We start from the raw sequence: 23539 nt of genomic DNA, 5'->3' as shown, positions 1-23539 counted from the left end.
TGTAAAACAGTCATTCAGCTTGTAGCTATTTACATATGTTATTCAGTATGCAGCTGCTGCGTGGTTGCTCCTTCCAAAGTAAAATCCTGTGCCGTTAACAGGAAGTGATGCATTTTGCATTTTCTTTATTTAGAACAGTTAGTTTGCATGCGGAGCAACAGTGAGGGAACAGGAGAAAAACCCAGTATAGCAGCTGATATCTGGGAAATGTTGTGTGAAATAGCATGGGAATGAGCTGCTGGACACACAGTATAAAGAGCCAACTCACATCTCATCTTTTCACCTGTAAAACCACACCAGGGTGTTTCCTGCAATCACATCATAGGACAGATAAAACAACAGATTAGACGACCACTATTTTGAACTGATTTTGCCACTTGGTGAGGGTCACTGAATCTTGTCTCATTGTGCAAACCAATATGTAATGATTGATTATCTCCAGTCTGATCTGGACTTCTGTTATTTGGTCACTTTTGGTGGATAGTCAAATGTGAGGCAAAGTCAAGACACTGTAATGCACTGGCCCCTGACTTTGTACGACCATTATTTAGTTAATGGTGCCACCAAGACAAATGCAACCATCTGCTGCAAAGGATCAAATTTAACAGGTCATTTCTGTGGATGTGGATTATGTTATTTCACCAGTACACATTAACTTGTCATCACGTAATTTTAAAATTCAAAATTTTTTGTTTCAACTGTTCTAATTCAGTTATCTGATTGTTGGCGTACAAGCATTTTCAGGATCCTGCAAAAAGTGTAGATATGGCTGCTAGATACATACGTCACCTCTGCACAGTGGGTGTCTGTTCATCACACAGGAAATATTGTTTTAAAATCTATTAAATATTGTTTGTAGGTACAATAAAGAGAAAAAGTCTGCATTCAAAATGAACTACATGAAGTTGTCAGTGATCATGAAAGCAAAACCATCCATTAGGCCGTGCTCTTTTTGTCTCAGTGGATCTTTTTGGCTGTTGGTGGCCAACAATAAAATAGTTGCCGTTTAATAATATGATGATTAATAGAGACAGTACTGACACTGAAGAGGCTCATCTTCTGTTCGACATCATGTTGTGATGGCCAGAAACCTGAATGATTTGCATGTGCTCCCGGTTCACAGAGCCTTTGATTTCCGAAGCAGCAGAAAGAAACAAACTGTGCCTCTACTGGCCGTGCTCAAAGTCTCATTAAATCTCACACAGACATGGCTTCATCACAACACACCGTTTGTGAAGACATCAGTCGATCAGATCAACCAGTTTCCAACTGAATTCCCACTTCCTGTACCTTGATCACTGTTACACGTCCATTAAAAAAAGTTGTGTGTATCTGAAGGTTTTATCTTTGTTTTTTCACAGTGGACATTTTGACCTGTCATAGTAGGAAAAGCACCAATTTTACAAATAACATTAACAGTGGCTTTGCTCTATTCTAGTGCTCCAGTAATCCATGACAATGTGGCAGTGATGAACTACACCAGGACCCTGAAACTGAAGCAGCTAAATGGAATTCAGCCATTATTGATTTTATTATTTATTCCTGTGACATTTCAAAATATCTTCTGTGAAAATAACCTATTGATTTATTATTATTATTGTGTATCATTCTGAATTGATGTGGGGAAATGTAGGACTATTTCACCAGGACTACTGAAAATTATTACAATAATGACAGCAATAAACATTATTAACAATATATCATTATTATGTATATTATTCTAAAAATAAAAATAAGATGATGATGATAATGGTATGTTTTATATCTCCTTATAAGGAAATCAAGCCTTTTATCATTACATCTCTACTGAGGAGTGGACCAGTACTGGGAGAAGCCATAAGATGGCACCAGAGACCACTAAATTCACATTCCTCATCTGCAGCGAGTCAGAAGCCCAACGAATGAGATCAAAACAATTGGTGTTGTTAAAAAGTCACTTAAAGTTCAAATCTCACTGTCAGCACATCATGTCTTGTGGTGAGTTATTTTTTTTGAGGAAAAATATTATTTTGTAAGTAGTAATTACGGTGCAAAACCTTGGTGCAGTTTCCTTTTTTCCTAGTTTTGAATGATTCAGTTTTTTCTGTATTTAAACACTTAATTGCGTGTATGTTAATTATTAACAATATTTTAGATTAACTGTGAGCATGACTCTATTTGAAAAGTAGGTCTTAAATCATTCTTGTTTTTCAGGAAACCTTTTGTTTGCATATTAAAGTTTTTTGAAAACTTGGTTGACTTGAATACCACACTTAAAAGGTAATATTGTATCAATATATATCATACTATTATAATAATAAAATGCTGTCATATGGACTGATTTTTTTCACATCTTTTACATCGTGTTCATGTACAATAATACAAATAATGTGGACCACTGTAAACTGCAGTGTATTACTTAAAATTTCTCAGGTTTTAGTGAATCATTTCCTGTGCTTCATGTCTTTGTCTCTGTGTTTATATTAAATATTTTACTGTAAAAAATGTGAATTGGATAATGAAACACCTCTCATATTCACATGCAACGTATTAATCATATTTTCACAGCTTTCTACTGACCCTCTGACAGGTAGTAAACTATCACTCGGACTCATCTCCCCTGTATATATATTTAGATTCCTTCTCAGTGCATGTACACAAAAATGTATTTGAACAGATATGACCCATCTGAAACAGAGTTGTGTGTTCCTCTTATTTATTTGTCTTCATGAGCAATTCACTGGATAAAACAAATACTGTTACAACACAAAAAATGATTATTTTCCAAAGCAATTTTGGCCACCTGTTATGTACATGTTACAACTTCATAATAAAAAGACAGAAGATCATCTTCTCATATCACTGTTTTCTCCATTTTAATAATTAAAAAAGCATTTCACTGTTCACCAGGCATTTACATTGGAATTGAATGCTCAGGTCAAACCACCTTCACTTTTTTTTTTTAATTATTTGCAAATGCAAAACTTGTCAACAATAAATAATATTATAAAATGTACACAAAAAGATTGACAGCCCACCACGAGTTAAAACGTTGAACAGATTGGATGTTTAGGAACAAGAAAGTTGGGGGGGGGGGGGGGGGGGGGGTTTCTTCTTAGCAAAAGTGTGACAGTCCATACAAGTTACAGAAAAAGCTGATCATCTATACATTGACACTAGCAAGATAACAAAGTTGTTGTTTCTGGTATATTTAATTTTGTACAAAGAAGAGAGAGTCTTCTTTACAAGCGAGCATCATTGTCTTAACTGTAGAGATTATACAAGCAAGAGTTAAGGCAACTTCTCTGTTGTTTTTGAAAAGTAACATGAAGTCATGTCATGTTTTCTTTTGTCTGTGGACCACTCGTCTCTATTAGGTTTGGAGTTAGTTGTCATTGCATAATTCAGGCTGTTGACCAAGGCCTGTAGTCTATCATCAAAAAAGGAATGCTGGAGATTTGTCACGAGTCTGTTTGTCATCACAGAGACTGATTCAGTGGTCCGGGATTTCCATGTGAGGGTTAGGGTTTCATAGCTTCAGCGTCTGTCTCCGCCACTGACAGAAAACCGATTGTAACGCCAACACAACATGGTGCAGATTAGGATCAGACATAACATGCATGCTGTTTAGTCTGTGTGTGTGTGTGTGTGTGTGTGTGTGTGTGTGTGTGTGTGTGAGGGTGTCAAGCAGAAGAAAAAGCAGACATAACAGTGGATTTTGGACAGTTCCTCATTAAAAATCAACCCCTCTCAACCTTTTTACAACAGTATGAAATCTCTGGTAAAGAGAGTGACCCACTTAGAGAATTCTGGGAGACTAAGCAGATTTGACCTGATGATGGCATCAGAAAAAGGTCAGGAAAAGGTCACCAAAACAATTTGTCCTCTGCGGAGCAATTCACATTTTTGGAAATACACAGCAGCCAGTTAGCTTAGCTTAGCATACAGGATGGAAACAGGCAGCATAAAAGGTGTTGTTTTATGAGCTTTAGAGGTGCTGGTAGGCATATTTATCTTTACCTTTGGAGAGCGCCAGAGCAGTTTCCTCTGTTTACAGTCTTTATGCTAAACTAAGCTAACCAGCAGCTGGCTCGGCTTCACATTTAACGTGCAGATATAAGTAGTATAAAGTTATCTTTTCATCTAACTCTCTGTAAGAGAGCAAATGTGGACGTCCCAAAATGTTGAACAATTCTTTTAAGTGGAATCTGACAGTTTTGGCTCTTGTATGTATAAAGTTGATATTTTGTCCTGAGGGTGGTGCTAGAGGAAAGCTAATGCAGAGTCCACATTGCAAAGGGTTCATGCTCTGATTAATGTCTGCTTAGTACATTTTATGGCAATATACCCACATAGCCATCATTAATCTCTGCCGCCAACAGGGAAAAAATTTACCAGTCTACATGTCATATACCAACATTTTACAGGACACAGATGATTTTAGAGGCTCGTGGGCTCTAAAATCCTGACTCAGGCCCTGGTTTTGGATTGTTATTTATTTGTTAAACAGCACAAACACTTGAAACTCCAGTGTCTGGTTTCTGGCTTACATCAATCCTGGTTTTTATGTTTCCACTTTCAAGATTTAAGATGAGACATTTCGTGGTTTGATAGAGAAAGGTTCAATTGCTCTGTTTTTATTCTTCTCATATAAACTATCATTTAAAAAATGCAGTGCAAATATAAATCTGAAAAAGAGTTGCAGACAGGAGTGTTTCTACTTATGACCAAAAGGTAAAGAAGACAGAAGCAGGGCAGCTTAAGAAGAGCATTTTCACTGCCTTTGCTTGGAGAGAAATGAAGAGATGGCGAGAAAATTCTCAAAGTGACACCAAAGCTGGGCCTTGGCAAGCGGCGAGCTAAACCTAAATGCCTGACTAACAGGCAACAGATAGAGTTGCACACTGCTTATTCTGAGTCAACACTCTGTAATCTCAGCTGGGCTCTCTGCTTGCACCTGCCTCACACACACATACACAAAGTTAAATTTACTGTGTGCATTGTGTGCTTGCATCTGACACCAGCACGTCTGCTTATTACATGTGAGTAAGTGTATGAGTAAATGTTGGGCCTCATTTGGGCAAAGAATGAATGACACAGTTTCTCATCGTGACAGACTGAAATAAAACAGAAGCTGCGAGCAGAACAGTGAGATAGGACAGGGTTGCAAAGCAACGTACACATCTAATGTAACACATGATCGAGAATCCTTCAACTCCTGCATTGTCTTTGTAGTCCTGGACTGTACAGCATCACGTATGGTGGGCCTTTGTGGACTGAGTAAACTATAAAGAGAGATAACAGGGTAATACTGCTTTTGACATTCACTTGTGCTCTCCTCTATCTTCTCCTCTTTTAAAATAAGTGCTTCTTATTTTGGCAACTATAAATTATCTGGTCAAATCTTTAGTTTGAAGTCCCATCTCCACTGAAAACAATGGAGACATCTTTTGTTTCAGCAGGCCTTTGGCATATGATAATACCTTGTATCTCACTGGTAAAATGTACCTCCTCCATCGGAGTGTAAACTAAATGCTGTATCCCGGCTCACAGGCTTAAACCAGAGTGTAACTGGATCAGATCAAACTGGATCAGTGACAGTTTGTGTTGCTTTTACTTTAACTGCCCCAATAGCGCACAACACTGAATCAAGGACAACACAGCCTTTAGATTTGGCTTAAAAAAAATAAAAGGAATTGGCAAAAAATGAAGTAACTTGGCAGGATCAGTGGACACTCAATGCGTAAAGATTTTCCAAATTATGATCAAAATGTGTTTTTATTGTTGAAATATTTCTGTAGTTTTACTTCAGCAGTTTTTTTTCGCCAGGTCCCAAAAGAATTATTTATGAAAGAGCTGGCTTTCCTCTGCCCCCTCTAAATTCAGTGCAGTCAGTCTCAAACTAACCCATGACAGGAACATCACTGGTAATGTATTATAGAAAAGATTAAGTGCTAGCCTGCGGTAGCAAGTACCCATTGCAGGTTGGCAGAGTTTCTACATTGCCATGCCATCCCAGTTTTTTCGGAGGTGCAGTAAGCCTTGAAATGTTCTCAAACAGCAGGGGCCTGTATTAGTGTTACTCGCAAGGCTCACTGTTTAAGCACACAGACGGTGTTCCCAAGGGTGTGAAAATGTAAATAGTATGAATGATTATCATGACAACTCTGTCTCGCTCTTGTGTAACAGTATATATATCTAAATTCAGTAAAGTTTACAAGCAAACAAACAGATGCAACAGGAAAAATGGCAGCGACTGCATGATTCCACCCACACACCACCACTTGCTGGTGAAGGCTAATATTTTATCCTCCAGTTTGCTGATTCAATAAGAATCATTTTCAACACAATTGCTGATTTTATTTCCAAGGACAATTTTGTAGCTCTTTAAATTGTCCATCAGTCATATTGTATTCATGCTTTTTTTTTTAGCTGCCACCCATTAGAATCATCCAGAACACTTGGTGTCAGGTTGGCAAGTACGTTTCTTCAGGTTGTGGACAAGCAAAGGACAAGAAGATGGTGCAGAATTTATATTTTTGCCACCTCTGTGGCTCTGTGGTCAAAACTTTGTGAAATTAGTCTATACCTTAGTGACAAGTTGTGTGAGAACAAAACAACACTTACTGGAGCAGAGATTTTTGTGGTGTGGCATCGGGAGCATTTCAAAGAGGGATGAAAATCTCTCCCTCACTAATTTCCCAACAGTGACTTTGAATATCAGACACTATAGTGCATTCGATAGTAACAGACAATACAGAGAGCACTTGCTTTGATAGGGGATGGTGGATAAGGTATAAGGGGCAGTGTGGGCTGAGAGCCTCTAAATGAAGAGACAAGCAGCTGGGTAAAGTCCTCCTGTTGCAAGGATATACTGTCTGCAGCTTGAAGGTGAAACGATCCTGCTGGCCACGACATCAAGTCTGTAGAAGTTCAGTCTATTAGAGTATCTGTCACACAGACAAAAGGAGTCCTGTCTGCTCTACTATGATACATGTCAACATGTTTGGTTGGACTCTCATCAGTCGTTGAAGGCGATTTGTGGTGCTGGTAGACTGGACGATGGGTGAGGACAATGAACAGAGTGTGTACGTGTGTTTGTGTGTGTGTACGTGTGTGTGTGCACATATGCAGTGGTGTAGTTGGGAGGGGTGGGATTTGGAGGTGGGGGTGGACAACTGAGTGTCGTTGATGGCACTGCGTCCCTCAGAGCATCCATCTGTGAAACAGAGTGGGAGGAGAACTAGAATGAGTCAGTGGGTGAGCAACCCCCCTCCCCCCAACCGAACCCTAACCCCCAAAGCTGTTTTGGGTAAAGTCGATGCATGAATTCAAGCAGGCAGCCCTACCTTTAAATTTAAGTTAAGCAGGGGAACGGAGGGTTTTCAGTTCAGAGCAACAGGGCTCACACAAGAACCACGCAAGCACAGTTTTGGTGTTAAAATCATTAAAGTGAAGAAAAAGCGGACTGCAGTCCACTTTTTCTTCACTTTAATAGGAAGCAGTGCTCCCCAATTTTGGGTTTATTTTCTTCGGTACACGCAATCACAATCAGCTTGAAGACACTTCTGGCCAAATAAAGGATTAAATATTCAGCGTATGCCTCTCTGCTGGCATAAATTTTACATAATGTTTTAGATATTTCATAATGAATGCCTTGTGAATGCCTTATTGTAGACAAGTGGCAAAGGTGAGACACAGAAAACTGATTTTTTTCATTCTCGCTTATCAGTGACCAATAATTGTCCATCTGAGGGTTGCGGTACATTTTCTCCATCGCTTCCATTCAGCTGCTGGTATGCTTTTAGCAGTGATAACGTTTAACATCTTTTGTCATTATTAATTACTGTAATTCAGAGCACTCGCCTCATCTTACCACAACTTGAATTGGGCTTCAATTGCTCTTGAATACAATTTCATTTAATTAACAACTCTAGGAGTGCATCATTAAATTTGTTATTAATGTGCTGAATAAATCCTTTGACATGAAAGACCTCCCATTTCCATTCTGAAATTCACAGAGGTAATCTGCCAGTCAGACCAGGGCTCAAATTACAGAGGGGACTGGGATTGTCTGACCCCCTCATTAAGACTTAAACCCCCCCTTCTAAATGGGTAAAAACAACATTTGGGGAGTTTAAACGCTTATTAATATCCTTCTTACCTGCAATTGTAAATATTATAATATATTTCCCACATTCATGCCTGGAAGAATCTTGTTATACGATTTCAGACACCCCTAAAGTGGACCATACCATCTCTTAACTGCCTGCCTCACTCCCATCGGTGGCTCACGCGGACAGACCCTGCAGATAAATGTAAATAGCACTAGCAAACAATCTAGCTTGTTTAATACATGTTACCTCCAGACCTTTAGACTCTTTGAATTAGATTGTGTCAAGAACCTACGGATGAATGCTAATGTTAGCTAGTTTCTAACTTTTGCCATAAGTTACAGTTTAGCTAACTAATGTTAGCTAGCTGTTGGCTTGTTGTATTGTATTGTATGTATTGTACTAGCAATGGTTGAAAGTAGATAAGTATATTTACTCTAAGTATTGTACTTAATTACAATTTTGAGGTACTCGTACTTTACTCATACCCGTACTTCCATTTTATGCTACTTTATACTTCCACTACACTACGCTTCAGAGGCAAATATTGTACTTTCGACTCCATTACATTTATTTGACAGTTTTAGTTAAACAAGCAGAATACTGTAAGGATTGTAACACTTCATTTCACTGAAGCATGTGTCTGCACTGCACTGGGTTCCCTTTCACCAAAGAGAAAAAGTCATTGTCACTGTATAATAAAGCAAAAAGTGCTCTTCCTGTAGAATGAAAATATCATGTTTGATAAATTAATGTATCGGCTAAACACACGCTCCAGCAAGAAATTATTTTTTAAAAATACAACAACAAAACAAACTCTGCATGCATAATATCTAGTATATTGCCATTTATAGTGTTTAATGTCATATTGAGTCTTGAAATTTTATTTTAATGTAGTTAAGTTCATTTGTGCTGTCTAAGTGCCTGGGTAAGACACCTGGGATAATCTTAGAAATCCCCTGCATCATCTAAATGTATTAACACCTCCTTTTTAGGTGTGCTGTTTCATTTCATCTTTTCACAAATGTGCTTCATATCATATTCCCTCCTGATTCACTAACCCTTAAAGAGGCTTTTCGGTCAGTCCCCGTAAGGACCTCTCTAGGTGACATTCAAGTACATCACCTGCACATCTGTCATGGTGGAGTTAAATCTTGGGAACATGCACTAACATGCACGTAATTTTTGGATAATAATTGAGCCGATACTTCTTCGACTTGTACAAAACAGTCTGTATGAGGGTACGCTGTCTGCCCTTGAAGTAGGTATCTTATTGTGAAATTCTGCCCTTGAAGCAGGTATCTTATTGTGAAATTCTGATGAAGTGATCAGCCTTATTGCTTTTTTTCAAAATTCAGAGTTTTCCTAATTTTAAGATGATAAGTATGAATAATACAACAACTTGTTTAAGAACATTGTGGATGTAAAGGAGATAATTTTATACAGTTCAAAGATTCACAGTGGGGAGTGAGAGAAATTTGAAATATCAAAATTGATTATTTGTCGCATACCCTAATGTGATCTACAAAATGTCACTGGATAAATCTGTGTGACTCTATACTTATAGAGAGTGTGAAGATAGGAAGTGCGCACAACAGTGTGAAAATGTGGGAGCACACTGATGAGAACCCACCTCATTTGTTTTGATTGCGGATTCGCAGACACCTCCTCTTCAGCGGCGGCTCCAGCTCAGGGCTTCCAGCTGCTGATAAAGGGGCACTGATGGAACAGGACAGGATGGCTGTCTTGTCAGCACCGGGCTTTGGCACAGGCTGGATGACCACACAGCCTCCGGTAGACAGCAGCGGCAGGGCATAGGCATGCTCGCCCTCCTCCAAGCTGGATTCAGGGTCTGGTTTACCCTCTACTGTGTTTACCATCTCATCTTGTGCTGAGTCCCGCTTCCCTGGCTCCCAGTCTCCAACTGAGCAATTGTTCTCTTTCAGTGCCTCACGCTCCAGCTCTCCATTGGCTGGCTGCTCCTCTGCCTCTCCTTCTCCTGCAATCCCGTCCCCTTTTCGGTCAGGAAAGGACTCAAAGGCAGGACTGAGAAGCGAATGCCATCCTGAACCATTGACTATGACATTACACGGTGCACTAGGGCTAGTTTGGAGTTGGGGCAGGGGTTGGGTCCGTGCTGTGCCTGATGAGGGTGGTGGGGTGAGGCTGGAGATAGAGGGATTTACCTGGCTCACTGGAGGATCAGCATTGCAAGAAGGGCTGTTGTTTCTGGAGGGTGGGCCTGATTCCAGTGTGTTTGGGTGTGAGGCCCCTTCCACCTGTGAAGCACTGAGGAGGCCCTGTGAGAAGACTCCTTCCCCCTCATCACGACAGCCATTGCCCTCCCTCCCCAGCCCAGCAGCTGGTGGAGATCTTGATTCAGCTTCTGCCTCTACTTTGACCTGGACCCCAGGTAGCATCCTCTGAATTACCTGCTGTTGGCATGGCCTTTGGCCTACAGTTAGATCAATCACACCGTCCATAAGTCTGGGGCTGCTGGTTAGACACAGGTTGCCTGAATTTTCCTCTGCCTTCACAGTCAAGTCCACTAACGCCATCCTGCTTCTCTCTGAGCGTACAGGAGAGAGACGCTCGGCTCCAGCTGGCTCTACTTTCTGCTCCCCTCTGTCACCTCCAGAGGAACCTGGAGAGTGGGGCCCAGAAGCTGAAGATTCTGAAGAATCTGGAGCACTGCGGACAGAGCCATTGCTCTCTGGCTGGTCCCTGGAAGTTTTGGGGTTAAAGGGAATTGGGATTGGAATGGGGATTGGGACTGGGAGGGGTACAATGACAGGGTAAGGGACCAAGAGAGTTGGTGGGGGTACCAATGGGGCCAAGGATGGCATGCCAAAGTTCATCATTGGGGGCAGAGGAATGGGGCCATTGGGCATCATGTTGACTGGGGGGAAAGGAGGGAGACCTGGCATGTGGATACCAGGGTGGGGGGGCATCATGCCAGGGTTGGGATTGGATGATGGGTGGACATGTGGAGACAGAAGGGGCCTGTGCATGGGGCTTGATGCCGGACCAAGGGTCCTTGGTGGAGGTGGTGGACCAATGCCAGGGATCATGGGGTTTGAAAGTGGGCTGTTGGGCCCTCCAGGGTGGGCAGAGGGGCGAAGAAATGGCGGACGGATCTGCTGCATCATTTGATGCTCCATGAACAGAGGCAGGGGCATAGGCCCCCTGGGTGTCATTACCATGGGGGGGCTACCAGAGGGAACACCAACTGGTGGGTGCAAGGTGGGAACAGGCGGTGGGGGAAGTGTAGGGCTCTCATGGGGTCTGGGTGTGGGGATCTTGGCTGAGGAGGAGGAGGATGGGGAGCAGACAGCAGCACCGTCTGAGGGTGAGGTGGCAGAAGAAGTGGAAGGGGCCAAAGCAGAGGTGGTGGAGGGCCCCCCCGGTGAGGGAGCTTTACGACGTAGGTCCGTTAATGGTGATCCCCAGGATTCAGGAGTGAGAAGCTGCACCCCTCCACTGCACTCCAGCTTACCCTCCCCACCAGGCCCGTGTCCTGGGTTACACAGTGCTCCAGGCAGAGCAGCCTGGGTCTCCTTGTAGAAAATGTCCATCTTATATTGGTTCAGGCATTTGGCACTGCAGAACTGCAGCCTCCGCTCACCAGCACCAAAGTCCAGGTACTCCTTAGTGTGGCGAATATGTTTGCACCAGTCACACACCTACAGCAAAAACACACACAATACACACACTGGGTCAGCACCTGTCACCCTGCTTACCAAGACTTCTAAATTGCTCTTGTTAAAATACAACACAATTTCCTTTGAAGTGCCCTGGTAAAGTAGAAGCTCAGCCTCCATACCATCTGGAGATAAACACATTTAAAAAGGTTCTCTTTAAGGAAACTGATGCTGTTTCTAAAGACTTAAATATCTATAGAGAGAAAACATTTAACTTTGATATGCATAAATGCACAAGCCTGTATGTATTCAATTTATGTAATATATTGTGTGTGTTTGTGCAGTGATATGATTCCTCCACTGACTGGTAAATGTGCACATGATGGTATTCTGCTACTGAAGGGATTTTGTCTTCAACTTTCTGTCCGAACAGGGAATGTCCATTTACACCTTCTGCTGGTAAAGCCTCAGTCTCAGTTAAGCACAGATCCCTAAGAGACCAACACCTGAAGCACAGCAAGACAAAAAGATATTTTTCTTCAAATGATGTGTGGTAATGTGAACCAACTAGTAGACAGGCATTATAATTAAGTCAGTTTAACTGATAAAGAGATATAGTATAATGTTTATCCTACATAACTGAGCAATACTGAATTACATAGAGACTACTGGTGCAAGTTTCAGCTTTCAAGCATTTTGCTCTTCAGGCCACACCCAAAATCACTAATGATCTGAGCAGGCATTTTAACATTGTGATGACTTTAAATCTCTCCTGAGGCATCACGTCATTGTTCTAATAGCTTAATGCAGAACCTTTCTTTTTTTTAAGCTTTGAAGTTTACAACAGAAACATTCAGTCATGTTTGCTAAAAACAGACAAGGTATTTAACATGTTGCTGTTTGTAATTTGGCTGAACATACATGATGTGACTAGTTTTGGTGGCCCCTGCAGTGGTGTTGATCACTGAAAATGTTTCAGTGAATTAACATGATAAGTTTGAGGTTTTGGTGTCAGTTAAAGTCAAAGAATAGGACCACTGTAATTGTGTTATTTTCTCAACACAAAATCTATCCAGCCATGTTGTGAAAGGACGACTATCCTATACTTTATTATGCGGAAATTACAATCTTTCAGGAATAGAGCTGGCATTAAGGATGACCATTCAGCAATGTTAAAATGGTGCGAGTAAATTATGAAAACATCTATTGTCACTGTCCACTTCTATTCCCAATGTTTACTGAAATCCAATCAAATAACAATAAATTGTCTTTGGTCTTGTTTGGTGTTTCAACAACTTATGTCTTCTCGGAGCTCTCTATATTGTACATGGTCTTTTTAGAATGGATCCAAATAGGTTTTTGCTCTTGTATTTATTCAAATTACAAAACCACTATCAGGTCAACTTTTAACAGTAACATTAGAATTTGTAAAGCATGGTCAGAACCAAAAATTTCCCCTAGATCATTTTTAAGAAATTGCCAATTAAGTTTCAAACTAAATTTCTCCTGATGTGCTTTAAGGCAGGTTCACTTCTGTATGCAGAGAGCAAACCAGACCTGAACATGAGGAGGTTCAAATGAAAAGTTGTCTGTCTTACTCACTGCAGTGGCAAAGATCCCAAAACACCTTGCTGCACTGTTTCATCACTGTTACACACCTTTTCAGCACAAAAAGTGCAAATTTTTCTTTGGGAAGAAAATGAATGTGACCCTGGTAGAGCAGATAGCAGTGGGTGAGCCCTGAACACGGCGTTACTCGTCAGGCCACACACAGCTCACTCTGTCAGCTCTGGGAGGAGTGGCAGGTCCTCGCTGGAGATAATTAAGGCATTAATCAGTTGTCAGACCCCTCAACGACATCCATCCATCACACAGACCCTTAAGCCCCCCTGCTGAATGTTAATAAGTTGAAGGATGCAACCGGAAGGTGGATAAACTCCTCTTTGCACACTGCGTAGAGACATTGGTGTATTTGGCAGGAAGCTTTCTGGCAGCAGCTGAAAGACTCACATGGGCTGTTTGGGCAGATGCACTGTCGCACTGACCATTTCCAAAGAATACATAGCATGTGTCCTGCAGCTGCTGCACATGTAGAACATCTGGTTCTTTACATAGATTATGTGTTTTGCATCAGATTGTCCTGTGAGACAAGCAGAGCCATCTTTCAAAAGGACAGCAGATTTTAAAGATGTACAATAGTTAGGTATCTGTAATAATTTCAGAGTCATTGTGCAATGTCACTCAGAGGGGATCAGGAATTTCTGAAAGTGACAAATGAATGGAGCTCAGGTCAAACACCCGGATAACGTAAGAAACTGCAGCAAAAACAGATCAGACTTGACTGCTCAGCTTAAACACTACTCTGATGGTGCTCAGATGTCAGTCCCTTGAATTTGACACGTTTTAACTGCCCATACAGTCCCAGCTAATTCAATGAGCCATGACTGAGTAAAAGTCAAAAAGGTCCTCTCGCAAGTTGAGTTTGATAATGGTAGGCCCAAGATATTTTAAATAATAAATGTACTGAAATTTTCCTCAACTCAGAAAGACAGATGGAGAGCACTTAACGACTTTCTGCACTGTGAGTTAAATTTCACTGCGCATTACGCTAATGGAGTTGTGCTTTCTCTCTCTCTCTCTCTCTCTCTCTCTCTCTTGCTCACTCGCTTCCCACTCCTGCACACAGATGTTTGCAGTTGAATGTAATTATGGTCATTTATTTCAATCGTGGCCAACGAACCAGCATCGGTGGCGTAGTTTAACCATTTGCATTACAACAATTATCGTGCTTCCAAACCAGTGCAATCACCTCAGCGGTCATTGTTTTTTCCTCCTCTCACCCTCTGACCCTGTGAGGAAGCCAGTGAAATTTAAGAATCCCAAGATCAAGCACCAGCTAGTTTTAATGTGCAATTAGTTTAAATTAACAAGTTAAGTGAGACAATTCTTGAAATAGTGATCCGAGGCCATTCTCAGGGGTTAAGGGACTGGACGAAGATTATTTGCTTGCTGCAGTCCCAGAGATGAAAGAGGTTTTACAAGACTTTAACCCCTTTTATACAGAGATCCCACTATATTGCCATTAAGAAGACCCCTCATTATACTGCCTGCGCTTGTTTAAACTGAACCAACAAAGGTGGCATAGTTAGAGGTATGATGTACACAACATGTCACACAACAGCCTCGGCGTTGGTCCTGCCATGCCGGCATAAACAGATGTGAATTCAGCTCTGTGACTATCTCCACTTAAAGTCAGGACAATAATGCCCCTCTACAATTCCATGTTTCTACCATTTATACAGAACAGCAATGCAGAATAAAGGTGCAACATTCCCGCCTTGAACAGGCTGTGTAAAAGGGACAATATAGGTTGTGGATCAACAGGTTACAGAGGAGGATGAGAAAGTTTCAGGCAGCGAAGAAGAGGAAGAGGATGCAGATGTTAAAGAGATTGCAGAGGATGTAGAGGATTTAGAAAATAAGAGGAAGAAGTGGAGGAGGATGCTTAGGGTTAAGAGGTGGGAGAGTTTGAGACAGTGCAGATAATGTAAGGTTCCAGAAGAGGCTGCTGTGCCTGAAGTGGTTTTATATGTAGCATGAAGAGGTTTCTGAGAATGAAGCAGGAAAAGTGCATAAAGGGACACAATTGTATACCCTGCTGTAAAGGTCGATATGTGATTCTTTTGACACTTCTCAGATTGCTGGCATAATCACGTAGTGCAAAACGCACAGATTAAACCCATGAAAATGAACCAGGTGCTTGGAGTGAGCCCGTCGCTTGGTTTTTGGTCAGGTCGTCTCACGCTCCAAACAGTCTGCAGCAAACTATCCGCTCCTGACAATTCAACTCCATCAGTCATGTGAAGAGGCAGAAACAGGAACGCTGTGCCTGCTGCACTGTGGATTCAGTCCAGAACCTAGATTATGTAGCAAGAGACTGCCATCTTAAAGCACCTGGTCCACTGGAAAAAGAAAACAGAGTAAAGCCCCACTAGAGTTTGCACAAGAAAATTAAACTTTGGCATTGCTTAAGAGACCATCTGCAACATGTGGACTTATTACTATGATTAACCAAACTATCAGTTTACAGTGGCCTCATTTATTGAAATATCTGTTGCGATGGTTATAATTACCTGGCTTACAAAAAGGGGATCTAGTTCATATCCTTTCCAGCGTTTTATAGTGGCCACACTGTGTACCTGACTTATTCATTAAAACCTGAATGGAGCATGAAAAGTTTAAACTGTAGATAAAAGCCTGAGAGGACCAGAACTACACTCCCTATAAGGCTGCTCTTATCACAGCCAGCCATCACCATCAGTCATTATGGATGTGACATACAAAAGCCATTCTCACTCAGCCAGGTGAAACTCAATTGCACTATATTTCACAGCACACTCACGCACACAGAGTGAGTAAAATAACTCCCGCTGTAAGAATGATGAGATTTTATTTGAATGTCGCTGCAGCAGACTGGACCTTTCTGAGACCAAAAATCTCTGTTGGCATGAGGCTGTGTGGTACATCTTTTCTTAAAGCTAAAGTCTGACATTCAGGGACATTTGCTTCCTTGCAGAGAAACAAGACATGAGATCGACACCTCTCTTATGTCTAAACGCTAAATATGAAGCTACAGCCTGCAGCTGACTGGCTTATCTTAAAGACTTGAAACAGAGAAACAGCAAATGTAACAAAATCCGCCTACCAGCGGATAAACACCTTATATCTTATTTGTTTAATCCGTATGAAAATAAAAGCGCAAAAACAACAAGTTGCGATTTTAGGGGGATTATGTGCTGGATTGTTTGGTTTTTGCACGGACTGAACAAACAAGGTGCTGCTAGGCAGACTTTGTGATATTCAGACAGAGCCTGGGTAGCTATTTTCTAACCCGCTGCTGCTATCTGTAAACATATAGTTTACAGATATTTAAATGGTATTAATCTCTAACTCTCAGCAACAAGGCAAATAAGCACAATTCCCATAATGGCAAACTATGGCTTTAAAGGAAAATTTTGTTCTATTCCTGCCTCGGTCCATTTTCCATGGTTTTTCTGTATGTGATAACACTGTACTCATTAAAGTAACTGCTGAGATCTGGAAACACAACAATGTCACTAAAAGGAGCCAAGACATGAGCAGTCACACAATCAGACAGGTTGCAAACAATAACTATCTAAACCACTATAGTTAGAGTTAAAACTGAGTGAAATGTGTGTAATAATGTGCTAATGTGGCCTCATAACTATGGCAAGCATGGCAGGACACAGGGCCAGGAAGCGCGTCTGTAATCTGTGATGGATGATTGAAACATCCTGTTTTGGTTTGGTTAGTGTCGCTACAATCCAAGATCAAACTCAGCATCTGTCATAAATGCCATAGAAATGATGGTTAAAATTACTGTACTTTCATAAAATTATAAATGATCTATGTAAAACATGTGCACATATGTTAAAATGCTCAATAAATTATACTATATAATAATAATTATTATTATTGTATAATTATAATTATAAATACACACATTTCTTAGTTTCATTATAAATGTGTTGTCATTGCCATAATATTATACCCACTTGAATTCTGGATGAGTTTACATTTGTCTGATATTTCCCTCAAATCCCCAACACATGTCACTGAATATAATGCACAATGAAAATGAGCAAAGCAAATGATTCCACATGCAAAAAGTTATGAAAAGATCAAACTTAAATGTATGAAAACTTTATGTAAAAGAGGAGTGTCGCTTGTGTACTGTCTCTAATTTTTTTGGGCTGGTCTGAGTCTGATGCTTGACATCTATTTTTACAGTAATGTCCAACTATAACCAGTACAGTGGCATGTCAGGAGGAAATGAGTAGAAAATTATACAGTTTTAACAAAGAACAACATGAAAACATTTTGTGCCATCAAGCTTAAACTCTATCTGGTGTTAAATGGTTATGGTCCTTACAAGCACATCGCTGTTTGTCTTGAAGACAAGCCTGGGCGTGTCCTGAGTAAAGCTGTTCTGGGGTAATTTCCCACCGAGGCCATCGTCGTCTCTCGCCTGGGGGGGGAGAAATAATGGCTTCTTTTTACGAATGGACAAAATAAACAGGTGAACAGAGGCAACAAGGAAACTCAGAAATGGAAAACAACATTGAGAAAGATGAACAGAAATGGTGACTGTAAAATGGGTGAACAATCATTGGTTTGTCGACAAACCAATCAACAGGAGTCTCTGAAACAAAACTGTGTGTGTGAGTTTGTGTGCATGCATGTGAATGGGTGAGGAGTCTGTAAGACATTTAGATAAGACATTCAAAGTGCTGCCCACTACCACAGCAGTGTGTCCATTCAAATACCCATTTATTTAAGATACAAAGGGGAAATTAAACACTTTTAAAATGAAAAACAAATGTAGCTGAAAATATATGGAATACCCTGAAGTCTGTGTAAGATCTCTTTAATAAACAAGTGGGGTCCAAAAGTCTGAGACCACTTCCACAGTGGGAAAAATGAGTTTTCCACTGGGGAAGTGGTCTCACACAGAGATATTTGCAGTAAGTTAAGAGAGACATCCAGTAATTCTTCAGTCAGACACAGGACCTGCATACCCACAGTGTTTTCCCTTACTCTTGTTGATAAGACGTCTGCTCAGGTTGAACCTAGGGTGAAGTTTTGCTGAGAATTACAGGTTACATTTACATTTACATTTCATTTCTATTGTGTGAAAATGACGTAGAGCTTCTTTTTAATTAACTAAATCAACTGAATTAAAGTCAGTGCTGAACTACCTTGATGTAGAGGAGACCGGGGATGGTTGTAACATTTTTGAGATTTCTGTCTGTGTCTCAAGCTCTTTTAGGCCAGTGTGTTTAAAATGTAATACAAACTGGTTACATGTGTCTGCTGTTAAATGGTGTAGGTGATATATCTGCAACACAAACAGAGGATACAGGGTTTAGTCTCAAACACAAAGAGAGAAATGTTACAATTCACCCCATGATCTGGATAACATATCCTGTGGTGAACTTTAATATCATGATATAAGGATTATGACAAAAACGTGATGTTGACAGTTTTTTAATCAACACTTAAATTACTTATTATCATAATTGGTGTGTGTGTGTGTGTGTATGTGAACCATTAACAATAGAGCTACCGGCTAAAACACTAGCACTGACAAGCTGGAAAGATATCTACATAGACAAACAAGAAACATAATTTAAGTTTGAAGTGTTTAACTATAAAGAAGACAATGCTAAAGTAAGAGTAAATTTAAGAAGTTAACAAAAAAAGTTTTTTAAAAAATGTTTTAAAAAAACAAAAAAAAAAAAACCCATTATCATAATAGTTATAATTATTTTTTTCTTTCTTTCTGTCTGCCACAGTATGTTAGTCCCTCACATGTGGAATAAGGGCCAAACTGAGCATGTATAGAGTGAATCAGGTTAATGAGAAAATTGAAAGTGTTACAAATGAGCCTTATTACAAGCGTCCCCGGTCTCCCCTACCTACTGACCATGTTGGCAGCCATTTTGCCACTGGTTTGCTGACACCTCTGTGGTTTTTAGTTGTCAGAAGTGGTTGATATCTTCCACTCAGAACAAGAACTAACAAGCTGAAGAGTCTACTGCTGTTTTTTATTACGGTGTGAACTACTGTTAAAGTTGGAGGCTGTCCCACGCTAACAGGTGCGACAGAGCTAACTAAGCTAAGAGAGCTGGAGATGTGAATCAAGTACAGTCTGTTCACACCCGCACTGTTCTGAGGAAAAGTCTCATCAGTCAAACGAAAACGCCTGTGTGGGTGAAGCGTGAGTGTGTAAGGGCTTCACGTGATCACGATACTGAGCCACAACGCTAGCTGACGTTAGCCACCAGCTCCTCTGTGCAGGAACATTTGCTGTGTTTCTCACAAATCTTTGTCGTAGTTTTAAACAATACAACAAGAGGTTAGCGTCATGTTTTAGAAGGAAACTGCAAAGACTGCCAGAAAAATGTGGACAGAACCTCACAGATGAATAAATTGATATTAAATTAGTATTTTATGGAAAATGGTAAAGTCCCTTGTAGGTTGTTATTTAATAAACAGGCATAATTCTCATTTAATTCTTTTAATGGGCTATATACTGTAATATTAGCATTTGTGTAAATACTATTCTGCAGTTTTGGGGTGAACAAAGAAATCTCTGGATGGAAACATTAGGTAAACTAGGATAATATGATTAATTCCCTGAAATAGTGGCTGTTGTAATATTACAATACAACACTCCTTTAATCATTCATACCAGCTGGAAAAGGAGCCACCTTTTCCTGCACTCTGTGAGTCATTCATTATGCCCAGCGTGAAAACTGAGGCAGTCGGTGCTGTTGTGCCAGGTGTGGGCAATTTCGTTACAAAGAAGTTACTGGAGAAGCTTCGACTGGCACGACGCCAAATTGCTCCATTGTGTTTCAATAAATGAAATGCACCTTTATATAATACAGTGTGATATAATTAGTTCATATTTTACAGCCACAGGGCACAGTTATCAGAAATGAAGATTTAACCTCAATTACACATGTTCATCATACTGTTTGCAGCCCTCAAGCTGATGTTTCATACTGAGTTTATGCCATTGACAGGTGAACCGCTGACCCGAGCAGCCTTCTTTCATATCATGTTCCCTTTAAATTGCTCGCTGCAACCTTTGATTTGTTCTGGGTAATTTGGCCGCCAGGTCTGTTCATCTCTCGGTGATACCAAAGGGCAATTCTGGCGTATATTTTACATTTTTTGTCCAACGAGCAATTGAGTTTGCCTCTGCCTCCATCTGCTTCCCTCACCTCCAGGTAGGGTTTCCCATTCCAAGCACGACATAAATCAAATATTGCTGTCATGTGTCTTATGAAGCATAGTGTTATTTGTACCAGAAAAGGATACAGTGTAAGTATCTGACAGAAAACACTGTTCGGCGTTGACATTTTACAATGTAACAAGGGGGATTTTTAACTTTGTCACAAAAGGTTGAAGAAAACACAATCAGAGATTATGAGGTCATGGTTATTTAGAAGCTGTCAGTGCACTAAGTGAACAGTGGGTGTAGTGTGACCCATTTCAGCTGTTGTCTTTCCCTCTCACACACACAAATACACCATGCCTCCCCAGTATGAGCACCGACACATCACATGGACACATTCAAAGACAGGTAAACACACATGAATCTGGGCAGGCATCTGAGGACACACACATCCACACACACACACACACACACACACACACACACAATTTCTCTCTCATATACACACACACAAAGATGCACCACTGTGCTATTATTCTGTCTCCAGTTTGTGCTCTGACCCTCTGGCCCCGCGCCAGTTCATTTGCATATTGTACTAATGAGGTGTTGGCACTGTGAACGAGGCGTGAGGCCCACACAGGGAGCCACACACAGATAAAGGAGATGCGATTAAAATAGATAGACAGATAGATAGATAGATAGATAGATAGATAGATAGATAGATAGATAGATAGATAGATAGATAGATAGATAGATAGATAGACAGATCCATTTTAGAATAAATAGTTATTAAAATATTATGCTCATAATATTGTCAATATCAATATCTCAAATACAACCTTTCTATTCAGTCATAAATCAGAAGAATTCAAAAAATGTCATATGTTATAATGTTATAGTCAAAGTCAATCACCACTGGGGAAATGCAGTTTCAGTGCCAGTTGTGTTGTTCTTTTTAAAGTTGTTTTTTGTTTTTATTGTTGCTCCGTCATGCCAGCAAACTGCAGCTGCCACAAACTGCAGCTGAAATTCCTTACAAGAAAGACAGAGCAGGACATCGTCCGCCCGGCTCCCCTCTGGCGACTCAGCCGTCCTGAGGGGACGTCACACCAGCTGCCACAGTGTTAGCTTCCATCTGGGCACAGACACATGTCCAGGTGTGTGTGCCCGTCACCTGCCAAAAGTGCTGCATTTCCCAAAGAAAGACGCACACAGGCAGGCTTTTCCAAATCCAAAGACAAACACAGCCGCGGTGGAGCTCAGTCCAAATCCTGATATGAAGGTGCAGTCCTGGCGCTATGCAGATGACATGTAAGAAAACACACTCTTGCAGAAACAAAATAAAAATGACAAGGTTGCCTCTACTTTCCATGTTTTGACAAGCTATCCCCACAACCAGTTCAGCTCTGTTTGCACTGCACCATGGAGACTCACACATATATGGACAGAGATATTTTTAGATAACTAAGGTCCTGATCTTTGCATTTCACTGTTTTGTGCACAAACACAAACCAGGGATTTTCAAGGTTTGTCTGGTTTGATTAGGGCTTGTTTAGGGCAAAGGTTCTCAAAATTTTTTTGTTTAACACAATGTGTTAAAACTTGTGATCCCCGTCACAAGATATATGTTTTTGAATTATGTAGCGTTACACAGAAGAAGTTTTTAGTAGTATTTTATTTTAAAAAGGAGGACAAAAAAGAGGAAAGTCCAAAAAATGTTGTTTAGCAGAATTTCTTTTAATCAACTACCTAGATAATCATCTTATAACCACTACTATTGTTGTCCTGACCCAGAGTCAAGAACCAATGCAGTATAGCTGTTTAAAGAATCACTTGATTTGTGGAGTTAATATTCACAAGTCAGAACAGATGTTGCCATTTCATTTATTTATTTTTTTAATATACTTATGGTTTTCTTTACAGCACCATATGGATCCATATAGAGCTACAGAGATCTAGCAAACTGCTGTGACAAACAGCTCTTAATTTTGTTTTAATTGCAGGAGGAATTATGCAGGGTAATTTTCTTGTACTAAATGCCTTCTTTAAGGGTGTAGCAAGTGTTATTCTCAATATAAGTCACTCTGGAGTAACATCTTCTTTGAATACTGAGAACTGTGAATTGTGAACTGGCAAATTAGTGTCAGAGCTTCACAATGTTGCAAAGAGTATTCCCTTGCTCAGGGTCATCATCACAATACACCTAAAATGTGCAAGACGAGGTGTGCCTGCAAAAATCCAGTACAAGCTTTACTGCACTTTTTGTGTGACTTGAACCCTACAAGTTTAAGAAATGACACAAAGGCATGCAAGTTCATGCGCGTGGCTCCACTTTTACAATCTCAACGCCTAGTTAGTCTGAGTAACTTTTGTCTTTATTTGAGCTGAATGGCTGGCAGCTATGAGATAATCACCTTCCTCTCTGTGCCCTGAAGCTGTGTCAGGCAGGCCTCAAGGCTTCCTAACCACCAGTGAGCCTCAATATGCAGACACATTACACACTTCATCATGCACACAAAATTTCCACAAGCAGCTACATTCATACATATACAAGGTGTAGCTCCACACACACACACGCACACATGCTCAGACACCCACTTCTTTCTTATTCATTTTGCGTGCGTGTCCTCCTTGGCAGGCAAGGGAGATGCAAAGTAAATTGCGGAGTGTTCAAGAGCAGGGAGGCAACCACGGGGCTAAGCAGACACATCTGTGTGTGTGTGTGTGTGTGTGCTTGAGGTGATGTGACATTTCTGGGCTGACATGAAGCGGCACTCTGCCCCCTCGCGCCTAGAGGGAGCTCCCGGGGAAAGACACTGATGGAGGTCTGGGGTCTCCAGGGGGAAATTTCATGGTGTGAACAAAAAGCCCCGCGCTGGAGCAGAAACGACCTGTAAAACACAAGCTGGAGTCTCCTCGCTCGCTGCTTCCTGCTTTTGTGAATGTTGTCAAAGTAAAAGACATGGCTGACATGCATGCAATTGTGCTTATTTGGGTGATGTGTATGTATAAAGACAGTGTATGTAAATATGTGAATA

General features: G+C 40.7%; 1 protein-coding gene across 4 annotated transcripts in view; it reads right to left on the bottom strand.

Annotated features, from left to right (window-relative positions):
- Positions 1-2678: 2678 nt before the first annotated feature.
- Positions 2679-23539, bottom strand: part of sobpa (sine oculis binding protein homolog (Drosophila) a) — a 43810-nt gene continuing 22949 nt past the window's right edge. For 3 of the 4 annotated variants that reach the window (XM_071471455.1, XM_071471459.1, XM_071471458.1), the window contains exons 5-7: positions 17688-17783; positions 9727-11776; positions 2679-7198 (exon numbers count right to left, since the gene is read on the bottom strand). In XM_071471455.1, the coding sequence (XP_071327556.1) occupies positions 9728-11776; positions 17688-17783 (2145 nt within the window). In that variant the 3' untranslated portion in view covers positions 2679-7198; position 9727. The remainder of the gene's footprint in view (positions 7199-9726; positions 11777-17687; positions 17784-23539) is intronic. The other variant, XM_071471457.1, reaches the window with a different exon arrangement.

Source organism: Trachinotus anak, unplaced genomic scaffold (genome assembly GCF_046630095.1).
Source record: "Trachinotus anak isolate AG129_WGS33_773 ecotype Australia unplaced genomic scaffold, CSIRO_AGI_Tana_v1 ptg000033l, whole genome shotgun sequence".
In the NCBI taxonomy this organism is placed as follows: domain Eukaryota; kingdom Metazoa; phylum Chordata; class Actinopteri; order Carangiformes; family Carangidae; genus Trachinotus; species Trachinotus anak.
The sequence above is the reverse complement of the archived record's forward strand: the minus strand, read 5'-3'. Positions and strand labels throughout refer to the sequence as shown.